Below are 25,628 nucleotides of genomic sequence, written 5' to 3'. Positions count from 1 at the left end.
CGCCTATAATGTTAGCCTTTAAGTTTCTCAAACCCGGCATTTGTTGTTGCTTCTGACTAGTGTGACTAGTGACGCTTCTCTCACATTGAATGCTAACAATGAGATTTACTTGCTGCACATCGCACCATGTGAAGCTCCAATGTGCCATGTCTCAGTCCTTGTCGGCATCTTCAAACGATTTCACGCTTGGGAGGAAGGAAGGAGTGGAATCGTCGTTATAACATGAGGTTGTTATCTCGCTCCCTTTCTCTTTCTTTTGATCTTGTTCTCTCTCCCATCTTCCCCCTCTATTCTCTGTTCCCCTTCTCTGTCTTTTCCCTTTTCCTCTCCATTTCTCTCCCTCTCTCTCTCTCTCTCTCTCTCTCCTTCCTAAAACTCCTCAAACCCCTATTCCTCCCCACTCTCTCTGTACTTTTGCCTTTCCTCCCCCTTCCATCTTTCTCCCCTTTTCCTCACTTTAATTATTCCTTCTCTTGTTCCAAACTGTATTGATTTTGAAGATAAAATGTTTGAATGTTTGAGAAATGAACTGCAAGTAACCTAACAGATTATAAAGTATAATGAGTCCACTTGCATGATCATTATACCCATTTGCCCAAATGAACATGGCAAGGAAAGAATTGTCTCTAATGATGCTTGAAATTACATAAACATGTTTTTCATGTATTGTACTCAGTCATCGACCCCTTGCTTCATCAAACGCTCTATGGAACATGAAATGTTCTGACACCTACAAATTACAGAATCATGTAATAATTTCAAAAGAAGTAGTATCTAAGGTTGAGCTACGTTAATGACATGCTTCCATTCATGGGTCATCATTTCTCAAGATCAATAATGATACTGCTATCATTTAACGACTCAATGTTTTTCACAGAAAGCAAAAAGAACCCTTCATCAAACTTTCCATCCTCAGCTCTTGAAGTGGAATGGATGAAAGACAGGCATGTTCACTACTTCATACAAACATTTGAAAGTTAATTCTAAAATGAACAGTCACGATGGGTTGAAATGTGAGTTCCACACTGCCCTCTCTTGCCACTTTTGTGTTGACATATTCTCTTAACTACAATCTTTCTACACTAATGAATAAAAGCAAGATAGAAGAAGATTCAAAATCAGCCAACAACATAGTAGAAATTGCGATGGTCTCCACAAAAAGAAGAATTTTCTTTCTTTTCTCGCCTGTCTTGTGTAATATCATATCTAATAATCATATCAGATTGCTCTGACATCCTCTTTATCCCATTTACTATGCAGGGATAATTGCATTTTCTCCCTAGAATATAGTTTCATTTGGGAGAACACACATTTTCTACACTCCAGCCTGAATATCCTGGGCAGCCTGAAATATCTTGGGCAGCCTGAAATATCTTGGGCAGCCTGAAATATCCTGGGCAGCCTGAAATATCTTGGGCAGTCTGAAATATCTCGGGCAGCCTGAAATATCTTGGGCAGTCTGAAATATCTTGGGCAGCCTGAAATATCTTGGGCAGTCTGAAATATCTCGGGCAGCCTGAAATATCTTAGGCAGCCTGAAATATTTCGGGCAGCCTGAAATATCTTGGGCAGCCTGAAATATCTCGGGCAGCCTGAAATATCTTGGGCAGCCTGAAATATCTCGGGCAGCCTGAAATATCTTGGGCAGTCTGAAATATCTCGGGCAGCCTGAAATATCTTGGGCAGTCTGAAATATCTCGGACAGCCTGAAATATCTCGGGCAGTCTGAAATATCTCGGGCAGCCTGAAATATCTCGGGCAGTCTGAAATATCTCGGGCACCATCATCAGGATGATAAAGGAATGGTGTAAAAGAATAAGACTTACCTCTGGTGCCCTGTAGAGCAAGGTTTGGAGTTCAAATTCATCATAGTACAATGACAGCTCCTCATACACTCCATGGATAGCATTCCCAAAGTCAATCACTTTGATACCATCAGATATGTTTTCTACAAATGGGAAGATAAAAATACAACAAAGAGATTGATTAATAACTTCAAATTATATCAAAATGATTTTATGATATGATGAATCCATTAAAACAAGAAATAACATGATAAAGTACACATCATTAGCATGGGGAAAAGGGCATACACAGGGGAAAATATCCAAAGATATGTCATTTAATTTGCAATGAACTAAAAGGGTAAGGTATATATGTCAATACCTTCTGGCTCACAACAGATGACATATCAAAAAAACTTAGGATGGAAGACTAACGCTACACCCTTCATGGTGAACTTCTTCATTGCCAAAGGTAACTTCACATTATTTTCAGTACTCAGTCAAGCCAAGCCCTGCTCAGTTTTCAAGTTTTAGAAGGTAGACAATATTCATACTGCACGTCGACCTATATTATCACAAAAAGTCTTGTGTTAAGACATTTCATTATAGTGTTCATATGAGATTGAATCAATTTTGTTGCTTCATTAATTCACTGTAACTATGTGGTTATAACAAAAACACGTTTCCTTGTATCACTGGTTTGAATGACTTCACATCTGAGTGTGATAGCAGTAGGATACATTTTGTCACAAGTTGCTGATGCTGCAATTGAACTATTAAAATTACAAACTCATTAAAATGTAGGAAAAACAAAAACTAAGAGTTCATATGAATTAGAAAACCATGAAACATTGATAAAATACCTGTACATAAAAATAATGAGAATTACAATTCCTTTCATCAGACTTATAGGATTATAACAGGAGAGTTGGCTGGCCCATTACTTTTTTCCTCTACTCTCTCCACCTCCCACAACCCCCTTCCCCGTCCTCTCTGTCTGTCTGCCTGCCTCTCTCTGTCTTCTCTCTTTCTCTCTCTATCGCTCGCTCTCTCTCTCTCTCTCTCTCTCTCTCTCTCTCTCTGCTATGTCTCTGTCTCTGTCTCTCTCCTGGCTGCGGTCTTGGAAGCTTGTTGTGGATGAGGATTCTAGCCAAGCGAAACATTCCTAGACAATTACTTGTGTTTGGTCATCATCTTGGCGGTGGAGCATCAAAATCAAAACAAGATGTTTGAGAGTAGTGTTGGCAGTGCATGATGAGCTAAACAGACTGAGGAGATGTTCCTCCGCATTACAGTAATGCAAAAGGCTTCGTTATGATCGATGTGCTCCAGGTTTGGGGGACATCTTCTTAATCTTCAAAGGCTGGGTAGAGTTTCAGCCAAAGTTCAATAATAAGGCAGGGTAGCGGTGGTGGGTAGTTTACCATTATACAGATTACAGAATGTTCACTTTACTTCTTTGGCCATTGGACAATTGTTGACTAATATAGTTAATTGATATCTTATACCTGAAACATATTTCTTTTAAAGACAAAGTTGTTAACTCTTTACTTCTTAAGTCGACTGTTGGAACAAACAGGGGACTGGAAGAATTTACCCTTGTCACCCCTACAGTGTACATGTATATATTCCATATAGCAGTCCGATAGTCTCTAAAAGATTAATCTGCTTTCACGAACTTCCTAGAATATAAGCCTTAATATGTTATGAGGATATATTCTCTAAACTCTAAGCTTTGCACAATATGTTGGTGACATTGGATGGCTTGGCATCAGAAGAACACTGACCTAGGAGAACATATTGCATTCTTTGGTCATGGTTCTGGGATATTACTTGCATTGCACCAAATAACGATCAGTCCTGCTTCACTAGAAATCATTTCAAAACACCATCATTACAACCTCTAACTAATAGTATGGACAAGTCCAACATAATCATTATACCACAACCAAGAGGCCTAGATTATAAGATACCACTCACTCTTCCCTATCATCCTCTTTCATCCCCCTTCTGCTTATACATTTGACGCTCTCGTCTACTAGCAAAAATAATAAAGGCTGACAAGGAAGTGAGCAAATACAGGGGAGATTTAAAATGAGCTCTAGGAGAGAAATAAAATGATCAAAAATTGACAAATGGGAAAATCACTTTGCTTTTAAGGTTTCAAGAGAGCTTCCTATAGGACAAAAAAAATGTCAGACAAGTTAAAAATTAGGAACTTGTCTCATGCTTGTCTCTACATCTGTGGATTTTGTCTCTATCTACATCTCATCTTCATTCTGCCTGCCCCTAAATCTTAACGTTTCCATACTGCCTGCCGCTGTTAAGGCAAGTATCACATCCGAAAATGATGATACAAATCCGCTCCCTCTTTCTCTTTGCTTTCTCCTTTTCCTCCCATACTCTTTCTCTTCTTTACCTCACCTTGCCCCATCCCATCCTTCATCAACCATGGCATATCATCAGGCACTGTCATGATCTTCAGGAATTGAAAATAACAGGTATATTGGTAACCTCATCCCCAACATACTAACACTGCCAACTACAATACAGATCACCATCCACCCCTCCTGTCCCCTTTCTCTCTTACCCCCATTCTCTTCTCATTTTTACCTCATTATCCCCCCCCCCCCCTCCCAATTAAACATATGTCAACCCTAATGTACTGTCACACCCTGTCATCTTGGTTGGAGTAGAAAATAACAGGTTTATTGGTAACCTCATCCCCAACACTACCAACGATACAGATCATTTCCCCCTCCCCTTATTGTCTTCTTTCCCTTGCTCGAGACACACTTTGTCCCGCTGATTGACACTGTCATCTTTAATGAGAAAACCAGACCATGACTGCCTGCCTGGTGAAGAGGCCTCCATGATTACCTTGTTTTGATTTGGACAGTAATCTGCAGGAACAACATAAAAACAAGGAGATGAGGAAAGAAAAAAGGAACAAGACAAACTGCTGGCACCTCTTGGAGACCATTATCTTCATTACTTGCGATGTCTGTGCCTGTCTGGAAGCCATATCACTTACATCCATCACATGCACACATGGCACTTGGTTCCTTCGACGACAGATATGGTCACAAGTCCAGGAATGAAGATTGATCATCAAAAAATAATTTGCCAAGTTTCACCAGCTGCTACTTCTTAACCCCTTGCATGCCATAGGAGGGAATTATTTGTTGTAATCTAAAACTTAGACTAACAAAGATAAGTTTTTCTTTTTTGAACATAGTCTTGGAAAATGCAGTGTGGACTTATGATCCAGAACAAAATTCTATGTCAATAACTCAAAACAAAAATATGTCTCTTGGATGTTCATTTTATATATTATCAAAATCTTGGTGGTGCAAAGGGGTTAACATATTTAAACACAAACTTCTCATTCCACTTTTGATCTCCTACAGACTGTCTCAATAATGACAAAATCCATACCAACCCCCAAAGTATCTATTGCTTCTTCTTGCACATTTACATCTGGAGGAAATAACCATAACTTCTTACCGTCACTTACGATTGTTTTTGTTTGCTGAAGTCACATGTGCTGTTCTTGGCCCTGATCTTATTTCAATGTTGACAGCTCACGAATCGCAGCTCTAATACAACTATTTATTGTCTGTTTTTATGAGCTGAGGTGAAGTAGAGGTCTTCTTTGCCATAAAATATCACAGACGGACTCATCTGATGTCTTATATCACACCTGCATTATGATTATAAATAACTGATTGAAACATTCAGATGCTAAATGATAATGATACTAATTCAGATGAATTTCTCTTACTTTAAAAAAGGGGTACAAACTCTATGTTCCTCTATTTCCTATTGGAAACTTTTTTTTTTCTTGTATCAAGCATATGGGAAATAAAGAAGTAAGAAGTTGGTAAACAATGGGTCAGGAAACAATCAAGTGTGACATTTTATCAAACAGAGTTTCATGAATCAACACCTTCACTGTTTGCCAAACAAAGATTCATGTGTTCAAACCAAAACAGTGTATTTTAAAAACTGCTTCATGAATCAACATCTCAAGAGTTTGTTAAACAAAGATTCATGCCTTAACACTTTACAGTATCTCATAATCATCTTCATGAGTCAACACTTTCTACTGTTTGTCAACAGAGTGTCATCTCAATCTAATGTCATTACTATCACATTCATGAAGCCTCACCCAACAAGCTGACATCTTTACACCTCAATTACACAGGCATTAAACAAGATGAAGCACTCATTAAAATCATCTTCACTCCACAGATGGCTGACGGAGGGACGCAAGGACAAATTCTCAAGCCTAGAATCACGCTGTGTTCACTGTGGTTGCTACACAACAGAGATGGAGCTCGCCTCCTTCCGATCATAACATGTTTACCCGCATTCCCCCTGCATTTCTTGGCTCTTGCCTCAGCTAAGCCCCGGAAATCCTCTGTCGTAAATACGAGTCATAGAGGTGCTATTACATATCCCAATCCCGATTGATTGTTCTCCAGAAGCACTTAAAGCGAAGATCCCTGTCTTAGCTTGGCTATGGCAATAGTGGATGTCAATTATGCAGATTTTACTTCCCCAAACAAATCAATCTCAATTATCTACATCAGAAATCTGGGTCGAGGAAAGGAAATATAAAGCAACCTGACCTAATATGTTGATCTTGATGGATCATACTTCAGAAAGTATGGAATTAAAGCAACTTTCTTCAATTTGCTAAAGACAATTACCTTACTCTTACATATTAAAAAAAAAAAAATCAATTTTTTACAGTTTTGAACCCTTACTGAAAGTTAATAGGTGTGTTGTAGTGAATTTGATCAAACATTCAACCATAATATTAAAACAATCATTGGTTTAATCATCTCTCAATATCCAGATCATATCTCTTAAGTGATTATATCTAAGAGAATTTCTAAGCAGAAACCATCTGATTTTATGTTGCTTTTTTTTTTCAAACTTAAAATTGGCAGCTATTACCGTATTCACATGACAGGCACTCACTTCCGTGCTCAAGAGAGATTAAGATTAAGCCTGGAAGGGATATCCCCAACTCCAAAGTCTGAAGTAGGTAGACTAATCTACTTGTCAAAACTTTGTGTGATTAGTCTCCCTACTCCAGACTCAGTGAGGACAAAGTTTGACGTTCTTTGTAATTATACTGGGCTCCAAAACTTAAACAATCATCCGACAATAGAGCATTTACATCAGGTTCTACAAAATATTTGTTTTACTTACAGCTATAATAATACTAAAACTTGATTAATTTTTACATGAGAGGACAAGGGTAGAGCTAGAAGCTACTTTTATTCATGCATGAATTAATTAATGCCCACCCCCTCCCAAAATAAGCAGAGATAACCTTACAAACTTGATAATATATTCACTACCTCCACATCTCGAGTAGATTACAAATCACCATAAAGCTTTCTATAACCATACCTATTACCATTAATTTCTGAAATTCTATTGTAAGCATATATGATATTGAAAGATATTTAATTTGCAGAGATACTGAGTGAGTTTACTTCTTAGCCTGCGACAAGACCTAGACATGTTGGAGCCCTGTATGTTTGGTATAATATGAAGCCTGAGAAAAAGCAGTGATATAGAGCCTGAAATCAGGACAAGGCCTGAAAACTGGCACCCCTATAAAATACATTTACATTATTATCATCTTTTTTTTTTACAGAGAGTGCAAGTGTAGGATAAGATGCAAGGTGAGGTACACTGGGACATGATAGGTAGAAAGACAGAAGGTATTGTAACCAAATCATTCGGTGATGTACATTTCAGCCTTAAAACCAAACATTGGCACTATAATACATGTACTAACAATTACTAGTACACTGATCTCTTCCTTCTGATTCAGCACTACACATCTTTGCTCTGGACATGTGCGGCAAAGGAAAACTTTAAAAGTAGGTCAGACGGTAGTACAAGTAGATGCCAAACGGGTATAAGATACAAACTGAAAAGCATGATGCATGCAGGCATGTCTAATCTGCAATATTGATCAAAGCCAACGTAAACAAACCCAGAGTTAATATTCCCAACAAAGCTGATCAAAAGTGGGATTGTTTTTTGTTGATGTTCTCTCCATGATGATGAGGAGAGCAGACAAATTAGATGACACGGCTGACATGCATGTGTCGGGTCTGACACTGCATCGCATCCGTCATTCCCGTCTTTTCCCAAGCGTAGTTATTACCAAGCTTGGTATGATTAGGGGTAAGCGACGTGGCGATTCTCCCCTCTCTCTAGCACACATCAATCAAAATTAGGAGCTGAGATCAATGTGTAGAGATCAAGGTGTGGAGTAGACTGTGTGTATGAGCAAGAACTTATGCAACCTGGGCTTGTTCTAGTTTGTTATACAAACAGTTTTCATTTTTCTCATCATTTTACCCAAATGATCTTCTAAGGAAAGAAAGTATACTGATGTCAGTTCAGTATAATATCAAATTGAAAGCAGATACATTTTTGTTAGACTGCTCCTTCTTTCCCTCTCACTTTCGCTATAATTTTCCCATTTCTCCTATAACAGCAAAATAATAGTCCCTACGGTTATTTCTGTATCCTCATTATATCGATTGAGATAAGAATTCGAGAAACAATCTCTTGGATTACGATTCCCTTGTTTCCATCTTCATAGTACAGTGAACTCAATTTACTGAATCGAAAAAACCAAGGGATGGTTAAAAACGAGTAAAAAAGGACTTTTCAATCAGGAAAAACATACGTGACCAACTATTTTGCTAGGTCTCTCCCTCCCTTTCCCACATGCTATTAAGGATCATCTGACGATTTCCCAAAGGGTTTCGGTAACAGAAGCGGACTTTAAGTAGCCCCGAGAGAGTTGCTTCCTTACTTGATGAAGGGGGAGGGGGTGTTGGAGGGGGGAGACATATCATGAGGAGGGTGTTAGCAGCATCTGTTTAGATATCAATCTAGTAATCATAGCGCCATCTCAAAGTGATAAGTAATAGACCCTACCAGTGTTAAAGATGCCGCTCTGGTTTGACAAGCTTGGCAAATTGCCTCTCCGCAAGAGTGAAAAGAAGAGAGTGGTGCAGTAAAAGGCGTGATTGCAGACACCCTTGAGTGGTAGAATTCTGAAATTAAACTTTGACCCAGATACATTGGCTTGTGTCTCATGATAGATTAAAGGATTTTGGGGGCTAACCAATTACAACTCAAAAAGGCTTCGCAAATAATAGATGAAAGAAGAGAAAGAAAACGCTTTTCGCTTTACTTTCACTGAACATTGTTAACATCTCTGCCTTCATGCCTGAGTACATGAATAAACTTTGCTTTGCACATCTGAATAATTCCCCCTCCCAAAGATAAATAAGATATCATCAAAAAGAGAGGATAATCTTAAAAGGTATTTGATAATACAGATAATGTTATATCTTAACAAAATGCAAGAATAATCAAGTCAATTTACTGCTTGAGTATTCACTCTACTTTCTTTATGCTGTTCACCTTGGAGCTGGGTTACATTTACAATGTAAAAGTGAAATAATTTTATTAGTGGATGAAAAAAAGAAGAGTTTATTCATGATTCCTTATGCGACCAAACTAAATTTTTCCATGAGTGATTGTTAGCATGGTTGGAGGGTTGGCGAGGGTCTGACTAGAGAATGAATGAGATCAGGAGAGTACCCTAACTTGGACCCAAGGGAATGATCTGATTTATTAGATGTGTCTTTGTGTATGCAGGGCATTGTGTCCAAACTAACCTAGATACATATAGCTGCTTCCGCCTAGCCCTCAACTTTGAAGTCTTGACTCTTACATCACCTGTTTAACCCCTTGAATACCACTTTGTACTTTCAAACTCATTGAATAGAGGAGACTCTTTACACTAAAAACAATGCAATCACACATTGTTCTTTTCAGTAATAACAAATCAAACAAGTATTTCAGCTTTCCCGCTATACCTTTCTATTAATCATTTAGAAAGGATGTGTATTATATTGTATGAGCTAGTCAAATATCTATTTAAAGAATTGTGTTCGAAGATTAAACATTTTAGAGTAAAACAATTAACAAATAATTAATGAACTTTAAAGTGATAATTAATTTATTTTCTAAAAGTCCACAGCTTCAGTCATAACACAAAACCCTACTAGAGGAAGGAGACCAGGGTTGGTAGCAATAAATTCTGTGCTCTATTAAAAATATAGACAAGGGGGGAGGTTGCATCCCTTGAAATAGAATTTTCTTATTGAAGAAGACAGGAATTATAACAAGATTTGTGCTATTCAAAGCATTATTCAAGCACTTTCGAGCTACATTATTATATTTTGAGGGAAGATGGAAGGGTTATATTCGCTTGATGAAATATAAATACAAGTGATTTATTTGCTCTATATATATATTCTCCTTCAGGCTGTATTTCATCATAGGAAGTAAACTTTACTGTGGTAAGTTGGCTGGTATTTGATACAAATCTTCTGACTTGATTGGTAATATCAGCAACTTGTTACATTTCATTTTTTATTCAATACTTTAACTGTTGACCTGATTCTCTGAGATCAATCAAATAGCTTTGATAACCTTATTATTTTCTCTTTTTCTTCCCGCTACCATCCAAAAACCTGGGTCTTTTGGTATATATACAAAATGGAGGTTTAAGAGAAAGTCTTTGGGGAATGATAATATAATGTCCCTATGAAAAAAAGGGGTTAATTCCTTTCATTTGAGAGTTCTTGCACTCTGCTACAGAAAGAAAAACCAGGCTAACAAATGTTGAAACAAGGTTTAACAGTCTGGCATCACAAGTTTATTAACTCTCGGAGCAGGCGTTTCTCAATACTCCGTGGTTTCATCTCTCAAACATGTAAAGTATACGGTTCTTTAGCTCCAAGCAAAGTATTCTCCCGGTACTTGTTGGCTCGCAGAAATAGAAAACCGGAGGAGAATGCCAAATCAGGGGATAATTGGTGGCACTTTTGGAAAGCTTATATCCTGTGTTTGACAGCTTTCCGATGTAAGGAGACAACCGTTTTTTATCAGAATATCGGAGACAAGCTCGGAAGAGGGTATCATAAACACTTCTGCCGTCTAAAGTTACGCATGGTGAACTAGACTACCAGAGTACAAATGTGATGTTAGGACAGGAGATACTGATTGTTTTACTTTGCCTTATTATGACTTTGCCCTCATAGCCTTCTTTACAATTTGTTTTTCAAGTTCCTTGTCTGCTTTTGTGTTTATAAAGAAAATGTTTACTGTCCTATTCTTTACCCCAGTTTTTTCAGAGTCTTGCCCTTTTCTGACTGTTCTACTTTCAGACCAAATCACATTTGATAAACGATGTTAATCATAGATCTGTTGAGAGCATTAACAGAGAGTTAATACTCCTTTGGCTCTCAGCCGATGAAATCATTGCTTCTACACCACTTGCAGGTTCTCACTCTATTCATCAAGATGCTGTAAAAACCCATGATTAATGTTCTATGGACTCTCCCCCTTTCACCCTCCCCCTATCCTCCTCTTCCTCATCTAAGAGACATAATATATTCCCCCATTTGTTCTGTCTAATAATCTTTGAGCAGTCATCTACCAGTATGAAATATTCTAAAAAGTATCTAAACTTCTTTTTGAGATATTGTTTGATAACTTTGTGGTGCTTTCTAAGGGGCTTTGACTTAGTAAGTCTATTTACAACATTTCATCACAAGAAATACTGGAAAAGTATGCTTGATTAACCAACTTCTAAAACCACTTCTTTGAAATCTTGAACATTTCTTCTGGAGATCCTCACTAAAAAATGGTTGAACCTCAAACTATGACCTAGATGATGAGAAAAGAAATAAAGAGGAAGGGTATGGTGCGATCCGGAAGCCGACAGGAAGGGCTTGAGTTGAGCCTGGAGCGAGCTCCCTCACTGTTTCAAAAGCGTTGCACCATTCCCTCTTATGCGCATTCACGCTGTTATCGATTCATGGCACAAACTCAGAAATTGGCAGGGATTTATAGCCGCAGGACATTGCTGGGTGCGCTGGGAAAGGTGCTTGAGTATCTGAAGAGACCGGTAGTAGGCAAGGGCAACGTACTTGAAGAAGGAAACTACTAAGGTGAAGAAATATGAATGTTCTATGGTTAAATCTATCTCTGAGTTCAACCTTTTTCAAGTTTCTCAGGAACATGGATAAAAGAGATAAAAACGAGAGATAGAAGATCTGAAAAAGCTGACTTTTATTGTAATAGTTCTTTTATTTTGATCAATAATTGATAAACAGAATTAAAAAATTAAAAAATTGTTATTCAGATTCAAGAAAAAACCAAAACATTGACAAAAAATATGACGGGCGCAATAATGATAACAGATCATGTATTTTAGGAATGAAGACAAAATAGATAAAAAGCTGTTAGCTATTGACAATAAAACGAAATACACACACAGAAAGACCGTGATTGACTGAGAGCTCTCACCCATAATTAAATATTTTAAATACAAGAAGATAATATCGAGAAAAACATCATTAAGAAAACTAATCAAAAAGTTATGATTATTTGTAACATGAAAGTACATATACTAGCATGTTAGTCAAGAGGCTTTAATGTCATGGCCTAAATATTCACTTATTTTCAAGTATGTATTTATAACCTACATTTATTTCTTTACTCCTCCCCCCCCCCTTCAAATAAGGTGAACTCAAGAATATAAAATAATATGTGAACAAATGTGTTTGCTACAACAACAAAAGATGAGGAGAGAAGAACAAAGTTATTTTCTTCTAGTATAAGTTCTGTACAACAGATAGCACTCAAGAATTTTTTAGACAAATTAAAGAATTTGTATTTCCCATGAACCCTTTGCCTACAGGCACCGGGTGCTCTGTGTGCAAAGTATACAGGAATATCAGAATCTCAAAGGGAACGGGTTAATGGAGGAAAACACACAGCTTTATCATTTAATTCTGCTCAAAATCAGTACAATGACTGATTCATTATTACATATCCGGTTTCCCTACTTCCTGTTCAGAACGTATACATATACAATAGTCTCTGATAAATTTCAGCCCATTTACTCACTTCATGCCACGTAATCAAATAACACCATGGCCATCCACGATTAATCAGAAATCTGCTAAACACAAAGACTCAGGTGTACGTGTGTGTCAACTCTCATGAGGAATAAAAAGACTTAAAGGACTACCCTGGACATCCAGGCAAGCAAGGGACCCCCTTCAACGATGATGACGCAAATGGCATCATCGGAGTCATAGCGCCGAAAGAAAGAAAAAAAATAGACCAACACCACCACCTTGACCCTAGGTGGATTCCTCTGCATCTTGCACAGAGGAGAGAAAGATAGAAAGAGATAGAAATAAAAAGGGGGCAGTGGAAGTATCCATCCCATCATATTGGGTGGAGTTAGCCTTCTGAAAATTAATTTGATGCCTTAACAGTCTTCATGTCCAGGGGCCACGCTGGAATTATCGAGATTTGATTTGACGCAATTATCTGTCCTTACAGGGGCGAGGACCCGTTCGTCTTGATTAGATTGTACTGACTCCTAGTGCAGGCCGAGGCAAGAGAGAAATGGATGTCCATGAGGAAAATGTGCAGATATTTGGAAGACTAAGAAAATGAGATTAACGAGGGTGGATGAATTTTAGACGCACGTCGCTTTCAAAAACATTGACACGCTTTCAAAAAGAGGCTTTTTTAAGGCATGCTACTCGAGGCATTATTCCATAAATGACAGACTGAAGCTTATAGAAGGAAATGAAGCAATTTGTCTGCAATTCTTGTGTAAACTCCCTATAAACTCATTCCAACAAATTTGCTTGATAAAGCATTTTCCTTATGTTGCAATTTTCCACATTATAATTGTCATTGATATTAAAATCTACATGTTAAACACAGACCTCAGATCACTCTTTTTTACCAGCAAGAGCTATGGAAACAGCCAACTTAGCTCTTCAAGAACAATATTTTTCCTTCCTTACAAAAAGAATACATGGAAAGAACTACTCTGAAGGTAGTAATTTTCTCCAGCAACTTAAGCTCTTGAAAAAGTGTTAATGTTATCTATTCTCTCTAGATGTAACCATGTTTTAAACAATAAATTAAGAGAGGAGATGCTATCTTGAGGTATTCACCACATGATTTTCATGGTGAAACAAAACGAGAGAGCAAAATTGATTTGATGAATGAGAAGTGTAAAGAAATGAGACAGTACAGTTACAGAAGTAATACAAAATGCATCAAAAAGGAAATTGACAGGGATACATATGGATGGGAATTGCAAGTATTTAGAATACATCAATTAGGAGAAAGGAAAAGGGAAGTAAGATGCAGGAAAAAGTAGGTTATGGTTCAATGGCAATTTTATTCTTTCATCTGACTCCATTAGAGTTGTGTCAACTTTGATTTATATGCCATTCATAAGTTCTAATTTAATTAAGACTCCATTTGTTTGAAATTGTGTACAAAAACATGCCATTTAAGTGATCTCAACACAGCTAAAAGCATGTTGGATAATAGGTTGTGTGGGGAATGTAAATAGAGAAAAATTGAGAGAGACATTGGTGAGAAAACATAGAGATGTAATGATTTAGAGATCCACAAGAGTATTCTTTTATTTTTAAAGAGAAAGCAAAGAGGGGGAGGGGGATTTAAAAAAAAAAGAGAAACAGAGTTTTTGTTTTCAGACCTGGAATAATAACTCAATCAAACTCATCATTTTTTAGTCATATGGAATGAATAATGAAATTACCAGTGCAAAAGTGATATATCAAATGAAAGGGAAGTAAGAATGAATACACACAAATAGAATTGATGAAAATACACAACGTGAAACAGGAAATTAATTCCCAGGTCAGTGTTATAATCTTATGTGTACTCCTTTCCTCCTCCTTCACTGCCACTTCATATTACACCACACTTTGCATCAATTCTCTCCTCCTTTCCTTTATTCATCTTCATCTAGCTCGTTCTCTCTCTCTCCCCTCTCTCTCTCTCTCTCTCTCTCTCTCACTTCCTCCCTCCATCCCTCCCTTCTCTCGCATCCCCTTCCTCCATCTCACTTTGTTCTCTTTCCCCTCTCTTCTCCCACCCTGTTTCCTGTCACTCCGTATCTCTGTGCATTCCCCACCCCTCTATCTCTATCCAACACTGGTTTGATTTTATTTGTGATGACACCCTATTCACAATTTTTCTGCCACGGGTGAATGAGCACCAGGGTCTTTAAAATGTTATGTCAAAATCGCCTTGTTCCAAGTTTTAGCTTAAGGAAACAATATGGGTCAAGCCATGTGCTTCTCCGGTTTTAAATCCCTTTAAAAGTTAAATTATGCCTCGTGCTTCGGTGCTTCATTGTTTCATCAACAGGATAACCTTTAATTATTTTAAACAGCCTACTAACTTCTTGTCTCATGATATCTAAGTTCTATCTTGTCCACTGCGATATTTCAAACATGTAAGGAGCATGAATGGTGTTAATCTTGAATAGCGTATGAAAACTCAAAGGTTACTAAACCTAAATGCAAGAAAGAACACATATGATGATAAGTATCAAAGAAATTGACAGAAGATTTTTAATTTTAAAAAAGATAACATCCCAAATACACGCTATCCATTTATTATAACTCAATGAGAAGGTTACCTTTTACAAGGGAAGCGAATGAAGTCAAGATTGTAATCATCATATCAAAGAGAAATATCATAAATAGTGCTTGTAATAAGCACTTATTTTATTTCAACTGCCTAATATTCAATGTAAATAAATGAGCAGTTGTTTTTGGAATGAGATAACACAATCATAATGGCCTTTGACCCACATTCATTACTTCAGCCCAAAGTTGGTATAAGAGGATTTTGACAATACTTTTTGAAAAGCCTGATGTTCAGTCATCTTTAATAATAATAATAATAATCAGTTTTTTTATATAGCGCTCAATACATCGATCCAAAGATGTGCCTAGGCGCTTTACAGATATATTATTACCCTGGTCATCGGATTCAGGCTTACCCGCAGACAATTTGTGCATATTTTCCACTCCCTGGGGAGCATTCCAGCCAGTCGCCATTTTACAGCACAATTATGAAAATGATATCGTTAGACAGAGTAGTACTTCTTCGTTACAATGAAATATAATTTAAGGTGTCATAGATTATAACTCTTTAATTAGAAGCTACCAAAGTTGGGTACACTTTTTTTTATATGCACTGTACAGACGATATATCATTACTTAATACTTTCCATTTCATTGTAAAATGTAAAGTAGGTTACTTTCTATACCTAACAAACTGGTTAACAATTGACCACACACTTCCACTCAAGTGGAGTTGCAACCTGTCAATGCAAACTCTATCATGTAAAGAAGATTATTCTATCGTCATGACAACCAAGTCTTGATTATCAAGTGAAGCAAGAAGTTTGACCCCCATGAATATCTGTGGTGATTTTTTTTTTTTTTTTTTTTTTTTTTAAATTGTTTTTCAATGTGTTAAAATGGTACCTGGTAAGCCACCACCGGTCTGAATACATTGGCAGCTAGAACTAGGTAATTCAAAGGCAGCATCAATTTATCTGAAATATCTATCAAAAGGTTTTTTTGATAGCCTGAAGAACAGATATACACAAATTCATTTCATGCATTCCACGCACTAGTAATCAATTTTCAGAGTGAATATAATATTATAAGAACATAATTTAGCGTACTTCATACTTAATAAGTAGCTTTTAAAAGCAACATTCACTGAAACCTTTATCTATGAAAATATTGAAAATTTGAGATCATGTTTAATATCTCCTACTAGTGTTTGATATTTGGGTAAAATTTCCAATCTAAGGAAAGCTGTAAATATTAATGCTTGTTTAAAGGTTGATATATCCACACACATATATTTTGCATGTTTTGTGGCAGAACAGTATATGGCACTTTGTATGTCTAAAAAAAATATTACTTGGAGATGCTAAAAGCCATAATTGTTACTGAATTAGCCCGATTACTTATCCTGCGTGTGCAAAAATTCTCCCCTAGGAATGGACCTAGAGCTAGAGCCAAATAACTTCAGAACTTGAATTTAAAGAGCAAAATGAGGTGAGGAAGCAATGATTAATTCAAAATACCCATTTTACGACCATTAAAACGGTAAAAGGCAACTAAGAAAATATAAAAAGTGCTCTCTATTTGAGACCAACCTCTTTCATTGTCGTATAAATCCAAGCAGGTCAAGCACTAAAACCCTTTCACTCTCTAATCATTGAGTGTGAAGTAACAACCCATAATAGGACAATTATCTACATTGTTTGATTACTTTTCTCGGATACAATCCATACTCTAATCACCTTCCATTTTGTCCTTGTCTTTTAGAGTGGTTATGAATAACTTAATCTGATTCATGCTTTTAAAAAAAGCCTCAGAAATGCCATGTAGGATCATAAAAACAAAGTAAAAATTAAAGAGAACAAAATCATATATTTACCATCTAAATATCAAGAACTGTAAAAGAATAGGAGAATATCAATAATATCAATTAACATGAATAATGGATGCAATCAACTTTACCCTATATTTACTCTTATTGTAAACTAATCATCTTTCTGTTGTATAAGATGACAAGTCATTGGCACCATTGGCAGTAAGCCCACTTTTATGATATCATCTTTGTAATCAACAGACGAATCAACAGACATGGTTATCACAATCCCATGACTACATCAACAGATGAATAATAAAAGGAGGTTTTCTAGAATCATGTGAAAAATAGGTAATTACGTTGGTATCTCCAATGAATAATAAAGAGAAGAGGATCAGAGCGTTTCCTCTCTTTTCCCCCCGTTTTATGTTTTTCCTTTGGACCTGCGAGATTAAGGCAACATGTTGGAACATGTTTTGTAGGTTAAAGGCCATGAATGCATGAATCACAATGACCATGCATTCATCACGGCAATGAGCCATTCTGAACATACTTTTTTCCCCCTCCAGAATCCAAAAAGGTTGTATGAACGGATAGATGATGGTGCTCGTGTAATACTAGTCTTCTACAGGATGCTGAAAAGGTTAAAGAGATGATTTCCGGTAACCTTTCAATCCTGTAAATTGATCCCCACTTGTGGTTTATTCAGTACACATAGATTTCCTGTAAGCTTCCGATGTGTTAGGGTCAGGGACCCAGGCTGAAATCCTAATAAGAATCAGATCTCTACGATGGTGTGTGGTTTGGGCTGACGGTAAGAAAAGGCCAAATCAAACTTTGAAAACTTGTAAGACCCTAAACAGTGACAGAAAAATAGTCAGCCTTCAATCTAGATTTAGTGAATAAACTTCAATGTAACCTTTATTTTAATAGATCCAGAACCTTGTATTCTTATCAATACCAAATGTATTTCAGTCGAGTTACACACTGAATATACTGAATCATTAACAGCAACTTGAAAATGATTTGCTTTAATTTGTTTGAATTTGGTGATATCATGAAGGCCGTTTAGTTACACCTGATTTAGTCAGAGTTGAGACTAGGACTAATAAGGGTCTCTGGGGCTTACACATAGGGTGTCATGGCCTGACTAGGTGTAGGCAAGTATGACTCATAGTGTCCATAAACTATGATTCATGCATTCCAATCTCATTAAACCACATTTTAATGATGAATGATAAGAGAAGGTATACATGGATGTGTGATGATGTAATGATGAGACGTGGGATACTTCAAGGCAAGTTTGAGTTTGTTTTCAAAACTTGCCAGAAGTTCGGTGATGGTTCGTATCAACGCACAGTCGGCACATTCCAATTTCATGGTTTAGTTTTATAGAGTTTTGTTTGTGAGACACATGTTTTTTTAAATTGTAAAATAAAATAATTTAAACATGCAAATATGCCACGATAATATCAGAATCACTTGCAGGTATACTTATATTGTATAACAAGAAAATGTGTGTGAAATTCTCAAGAAATTGTGAATCTCTCAAATTTTACATTTTCAAATTTGCCTGAGTATTATGCAAATTACTAAAATGTATGTTGGTAGAGTTTCCCTATTTATGAGGGTTCATATTTACAGGGCTTAGCTAGTATTACAACATTTATATAGTATTATCTGAAAACTTTTACTTTATAACTTCTTTGTGAGTCATGTTCTTTCTTGTTATGGCTCGGTTGACCAAGTTTATTCAATAGCATAAAATTCAATTAACGATCTAAAAGCCTAATCATACATGATCTGCAGAAGATATGAACATATTGTACTGTAAAGGAGGTGGAAGTTTTAAACCAGGACCCGCCCCCCCCCCCTACCCCCATCACCACCTCTCTCTCTCTCTCTCTCTCTCTCTTTCTCTCTCACATCTCCCTATCTCTCCCTTTTTCTTTCTATATCTCTGTCTCTCCTCTGTCTCCTTTCTCTTCCCCTCTCCATCTTCCTCTCCCCCTCCCCTCCCTCTCTCTTGCTCTCTCTCGCTCTCTGTCTCTCATCTCTGTCTATCTCTTTTGCTCTCTCTCTCTCTCTTCCCCCTTCTCTCTCTCTCTCTCTCTCTCTCACACACACACACACACACTCTCTCTCTCTCTCTCTCTCTCTCTCTCTCTCTCTCTCTCTCTCAGAGTACATGGAGGGTGCCTTGTCTTATAAAATAGTTAGCAACAAGAAAATAGTTTCAAAACAATAACAAGTACATAAAGAAAAATCTCACACATATTTCCATTGATGATTTTCAACAAGACTCATTTTCTTGTATGGGTGGAATTATGATGCATAACAAACAAATTATTCTGTTACCTCAAAGTGTTCTGAAATAGTTTTATTCTATTCATATTTAATTATTAGAACTAAACTCTGGGCACTCTTTTCTCTAGTGGGAGTTTGAACATGAAACAAAAAAGAAAGAAGAAATTAAAATGATCTGCGGGAAGAGCCAAATAAAAATACTTAAACAATAACATATCATGAATTACAAAATCTAATAACAACAAAGTCAATGGCTTGTTTCTATTTTCAAGGGTTCATTTCCAAAAGGTCGAACCAATATCAGCTAAAAGTTATTTGTTTCTTATCCTAAATATAAATATAAATATTAACTAGACATTGCACAATTTGTAAATAAAACTTTTTCTTCCTGATTATCTTTGAGGTCATTCAACAGAGAAATCTCCTTAAAACAAGTCATTGAACTACCTATTTGAGGCATAACAGATCAATACTAAAGCGGAATCATTGCAATATGGATTTAATTCACCATGATCCCTTGCTAACTGTTTTTCACATCAAATTTATCCACAAGTGTTGCCATTAGAGTAGGAATATTTGTTTTTACCTCTTTAAATGGAGTTATTGTGAGATTCTTGATAGATAAAGTAGATATTTTCTCAGAACTTTAATGATAAATCTACATAGTCAGATTGGTCAATAGAGTCCTGAGAAGACAAACAAAAACTATATCTACCAAGAATAGACCATTCTGACACAATCATTTCATGACAGAGGTAAGAAAGATTGTTCTAACTTTATGGGCAATAGTTCATTTTTGCTTATTGTTGCATATAGCCCTATAATTTGAATTAACTTTAACAGCAACATAAGCATACTAAAATAAAGTTGAGTGCACATGTTGTGAAGCATGACCAAAAGAGAAATAAGAAAATGAACCATAACGTGGATCATCAGACATGTCGAGACACACACATACTACCCTGGGTAGCCTAATAACATAATTTCTAAATCATACCAGGAGTCTGACTTCAAAATATGATACAATATCTGGGTATGAACTCTGTCATCAAATAGTCTGCATGAAAAGTCTTGGTTTCTTATCAGTAGTAGTCAAGATTGCATTTAAGGAACTGGAGGTGGAAGTTTGTCTTTGCTCTATATTTAACAAGCTTCCTAACAAATGAAAGGATATGACTTCACACAGAGCATGTTTATAACCATCTAAAAGCATCTATTATTCTTCTTGATCTGGAATCGGTTGAACATTATTAGCCTTCCAATACAGCATCAAAAGATTGTTCAAAGTGTGATCTTTAAAAGTTGAGAGGACTTGATAATGTGAACTACATCACTTTAATTCTACCCAGGTATCGCTTGCTCAGATGCTAACTTTTCTATTTTCATTCTACTGTGAAATCTCCTGCACAAAATTACACCAATAATAAAAGAAAGTTAGGATGAACTCAAACTTAACACTTTGAACCACAATTCTATCCAGGTTGCACCTGCACAGTTTTCTACTTATCCACTACTTATCTACCTAACTCTTAAAGGCCATAAAAACTAATACCAATATAAAAAAATACCTCTGCAATAAAAATACATTAAAACTGTCACTTTAATTCTACTGCATAACACATCGTTTTGTGCATAATTGAAGATTAAAAAAGTGACTGATCTTCCGAGCTTCATGAAGGTTTTAAGAGATGAAAACAAACTCTTTCAAGTTAATGCCATGTTGACAGTTTGATAGGTTCTGATTTTCCAGATTACAGGATTTTCCATAAATTATTCAAAAGTAAAGGCGATATAAAGAATATAAGCTACTGGTTGGGCTTTGCATACAATTCTTGTACAAAAGATTGTTTGCGTGCACATCATGGATATCATGAACGTATTGCCTCGTGAAGAATTATTGATCAATATTGTATTGTAACCATGGCAACCAAGCTCAACATGTCAGAACATGTTCTAAGCTAAAAGAAAAGGATATACCATCTAAACAATAAAAAGTTTATATAAATTTGGGGAGCATGTCATGAGAATCTAAACATTGACTAGTCATGCCTTCTGAGTGTACGGGGCTGTAATCCTCCTTGCAAATCCTGCATGATACAAGTGCCGCTGTTTCTTCCAGGTCCCCATTTTTTGTTTCAATTTTCCTTAAATTTTGTCTTTATTTGATAAAAGCTGTTTTTCTGTCTTCAGTTTCATCTCTGAGAGCACCAAAAGCCTTAAAAAATATATATATTTGAAATAGGTCTGGTAAAAAAATATTTTTAGTGAAAAATTGAAGAAAAAAATGATGAATTAAAATTACATTTTTCAAAGCAATTCAAAATTGGGATTCTTTAAACAAAAAAGGAGCTTCACACAGCTTTTAATTTCTAATGTACGATGCCAACTCATTTTTTTCATCAAGTAAATTGTTATCAACTCTTGATATAAAATTATTCAAACTTTAGCAAACTGCAATAACACTGTTAAAAATTGCTATTTCAGATGTGAATTCCTTGGATGTATTAAAGGAATATAACACAAACAAACCCCCTTGGTTACCTCAATCTTCCCTTGATTGCTTTCGCTCACAAAGTCAGAAGTCGCTATTTTTCAGACAGCTTGCAAACAATTCATAACACGCAGAGTGAGAGCTGAGAACCCAATGTATTATTGGCAATCCTGTATCTCCCCTTTATAGACATTAAAGATAATGTCAGCCATTTGCAAAACTGCAATAAAACTTCATGACTATCTTAATATACATTTTGTAGAATTTCAAGATCGAATATTTTTACAAAAGATAACCTAATGAAATGAAAAGCTGTTCCTGGGGATGATCCAAATGATGATCATGAAAAATATGGCTGAAAATTTGAACTTGTCATGATTCTAAACTGAGTAGACAGTCCTCAACAGCAGTACTTGTACTAACAGTAATCTTTCAGTATTTTTCAGAGTCAATTAAAACAAAAGCATCTAAAGGCTTATCAACTACAAGAGGTCGAATGTGCAAATGTGCAATGTATATTGTGCATGTATTGTGCTATCACCAAGGAAGGGATCATTGCCTGTTGTGCCTTTAAAACTTGATTAGTAGAGCAAAACAATAATCCTCTATATATCAAAATGTAAGTATATAAAAGATAATATATGCCACTCAGGGTTTATTTATATAATGCTCTTAATTGCTACCTTTAAAAATTCACATTCATCATATCCCTTTTCATCTACCACAAATGTCTGAGAGTGCCTTTAAAAACCACTTGAGGAAAAGAGCAAACTTTTCTGAGAATTCTGGCATCATCTTTCTTCCCTCCCAGGCCTTCTGACTGTATTGTCATTTCTGCACCACATGTGTTTGATTTAGGGATGGGTACTGCCTCTTTTCAAATATTTATCCAAGATCGGATTGCTAGCCTTAAAACATGCATGGTCAGCTTTAGAAGGAAAACCGATCAGATCGGATTCTCTTTCTGATATTAAAGTGAAGAACATGTATCAGAAGGCTGTTTAAGTTTACCATTCCATCTTACAAAGATAGAAAACAAAATTAATATATTCAATAAGACTTATTTTCATCCTTTCAATAATTATTGCCCTGGAGTTAATACCGTATTTCATGCATGCAGTTTTAATCATTCAGCGGCCTATAATGCAGAAAATAATAACTTATAACTTTATTAAAAGGAATATCAGTCATCCGGGAGGGTGTTCAACAGGAAGTTTATACATCTTAATCCAAACTGAGAGAAGGACTCCAATATCCCAGGCATAGTTTGGAAGGACCAAAGCAGGTTCAAGTTGATAATATACATTCATATAGTTACAGTCAAACCTGATTTGGTGACCACCTGTATAGAAAGATCACCTGTCTACAAAGACAACTTTTCTTGTCTCAATTGAGTGGTCTTTATAGACATATTTCACTGTACTACCCTTGTTGATACCTCTATTTGGGAGAACCCTATTTTGTGTATGCCCCCTGTGCTTGGTATGAGCACAGAGGGTGTTTTGTGCTGGCTACAATACTGCAGTCACAATGACTTTCAGGGTAGTATAGTAGTAGAGTCCATGGTAGTATAAATGCAGATAAATCGCCAAAGAATGCAAGTATTATGGCTTGGGATTATGATTTGGACCACATAGTCCATAGTCCCCTGAGTATTGATTAAACCATGATGGGGGCTCGGCATTTGGTTTGGTGAAAAGTACTTGTGGTCCGTTGCATCAAAGGTACAAGCTTAGGGTTGCGATGAGGTATGGGGTCAGCTTTAGCATTAGGGTGAAGGTTAGGTTTAGTGTATAGTCCAGGGTTAAAGTTAAGAATTATGGTTAGAATACCATATTGTTACTTGAGCTCATGTACCAGTAACCTTCATGACACCTTTTAAAAAAAAAACATGATTTTACGTTTTCACTTATGAGTATATTTTCTTTTTCCACTATTCTTACCTGAGTTACAGAGGATGTTTTCTGGTTTGAGATCAGCATGGATGACATTCTGTTGTCCAAGGAATCCTAAGATCTGAAGCATCCGAAGAGCAACCTTTCTGATTGAAACCAGCTTCTGCAGAATAAAATAAAATGCATTATTGGGTTAGTTTCAAAGAGCAAGGTATTTTGTTCCATTTGTTGCCTCAAACATAGTCCAGGATATTGGTATACTTGAAGACAGAATTATGTTGATAGCTCATTGATAACTCAGGTATAGCTTGAATAACAACTCTTAATGTGAACTTATGTCATTTTGAAATGTCAACTTCACAGTGTAAAAGTAAGACACAAAGTGGAGAAGAAAAAAACATCCTGGTTTTGCCCAACACATTCCTTATTCAATTCAATTCAATTTCTAAATGATATTACATAACATTTACATCTGCTTATAAGGCATGAATCCAGTAAGAATCCTTATTCACAATTCTAAATAGCGTATTATTCCAGGAACAGGTCTCTGGGAGGAAGGGAGGGTGCTCTGGTGTTGTGAAGAATCCCCCCCCCCCCCCCCCCCCCTCAAGAAAAAAAGTGACTAATGTCAAATCCTTTTCACATCTCTTTACTTCTCTGTGATTGGAGTAAACACCAATCCTACTGCAGCTTACTCGGCACACCTATAGGCAACTATCTGGATACCTTACACATAGCCCCTACAATTTTACATAGAGAATATCCTTATTCTACACAGCTTAATTCTACACAGCTAATTCACAGGGTTCCTATTACATGAATCTTACAGTTGGATCTTTCTTTCTGAAATTTAGATCATCACATTCTAAACACTGCTGCATATACATTGTACGTATGCCTAAGATGACTCAAAAATCGCAAACCCTGCAGAAGAGCTGCAGTTACTTCTCACTAAGAGGCAAATCAGTCATACGGTAGAAACAACTCACGCAGGACACACAAGGTTCATCTTACATACATGTATTCCACACTCGTATAGATATATATCCATTCCTGCTGGTCCACAGTGGCATCTACAAGAACTCCCAGATATCCACACCACACCTTTCGACGACAAGACCACCACAAGAATCAATCGCTTTACCTTTCCAAGATGATTTCCAAACTCATAAATGCTCTCCCAATGAGCGACATGGCGAATTAAGAGCTGAAAATGATGACAAGAGCATGGAGAGAGGAATATTGTGCCCTAGACGCGGGGGTGAGTGACATAGAAAGAGGGAGAGAGACTGGCAGAGCAGAGAGAGAAGAAAATTAAGAGGCTGATGAAGACACCCACACACTCTTTATCCTCTACTCCCACTCCTATTGGGGTATCTTAGATGACGGATTAACAGCATCATACCACCTGATGTAAGTTACTTTCAAGCAACGACATGAGAATGATCAATAATTCAGACAACAAACCCTCTAAAAAAATACATCTTTGAGGAGGAAAAATGTTACCAACAACTCAATAAAAACTACCAACAACTAAATTGCAAATTAATACAGGTAAAGAGTACTAAACCCATGATAGAACTGATAACATCTAAACTTCCAATGATATCAAGAAAGTAATGGTCTTTTGTTTTGTAATTACACTAGCAACATAAATATTGCTCTACATAGCATACTAATTGCTTGCATGTTTGTTTCAAAATGTTGTCCTTGTTTCCTTCTGTAGCATGTTCCTTATGATGTTTGATTTTAAAACGAGCTCATTACGTCTTTTTTAAA

The 25,628-nt window shown here is 36.5% G+C and overlaps 1 protein-coding gene across 1 annotated transcript; it reads right to left on the bottom strand.

The window, feature by feature from the left end:
- Positions 1 to 1,526: 1,526 nt before the first annotated feature.
- On the bottom strand, positions 1,527 to 24,584 carry LOC115929616 (cell division control protein 2 homolog). Its single transcript, XM_030999171.1, has 3 exons — positions 24,576 to 24,584; positions 23,898 to 24,012; positions 1,527 to 1,948 (listed from the first exon to the last, which is right to left on the bottom strand). Exons 1-3 carry the CDS (start codon positions 24,582 to 24,584, stop codon positions 1,527 to 1,529), a joined length of 546 nt encoding a protein of 181 aa, XP_030855031.1.
- Between the last annotated feature and the right edge of the window lie 1,044 nt (positions 24,585 to 25,628).

This window comes from Strongylocentrotus purpuratus, unplaced genomic scaffold (genome assembly GCF_000002235.5).
Source record: "Strongylocentrotus purpuratus isolate Spur 01 unplaced genomic scaffold, Spur_5.0 spur5_scaffold_5, whole genome shotgun sequence".
NCBI lineage: Eukaryota > Metazoa > Echinodermata > Echinoidea > Camarodonta > Strongylocentrotidae > Strongylocentrotus > Strongylocentrotus purpuratus.
This window is presented reverse-complemented; position numbering and strand designations above follow the sequence as displayed.

Coding starts and splice junctions, on each gene's coding strand:
- LOC115929616 (XM_030999171.1), bottom strand. Junction 1,949..23,897: donor AAACATCCTCTGTAACTCAG/GTAAGAATAGTG, acceptor TCCCATTTGTAG/AAAACATATCTGATGGTATC.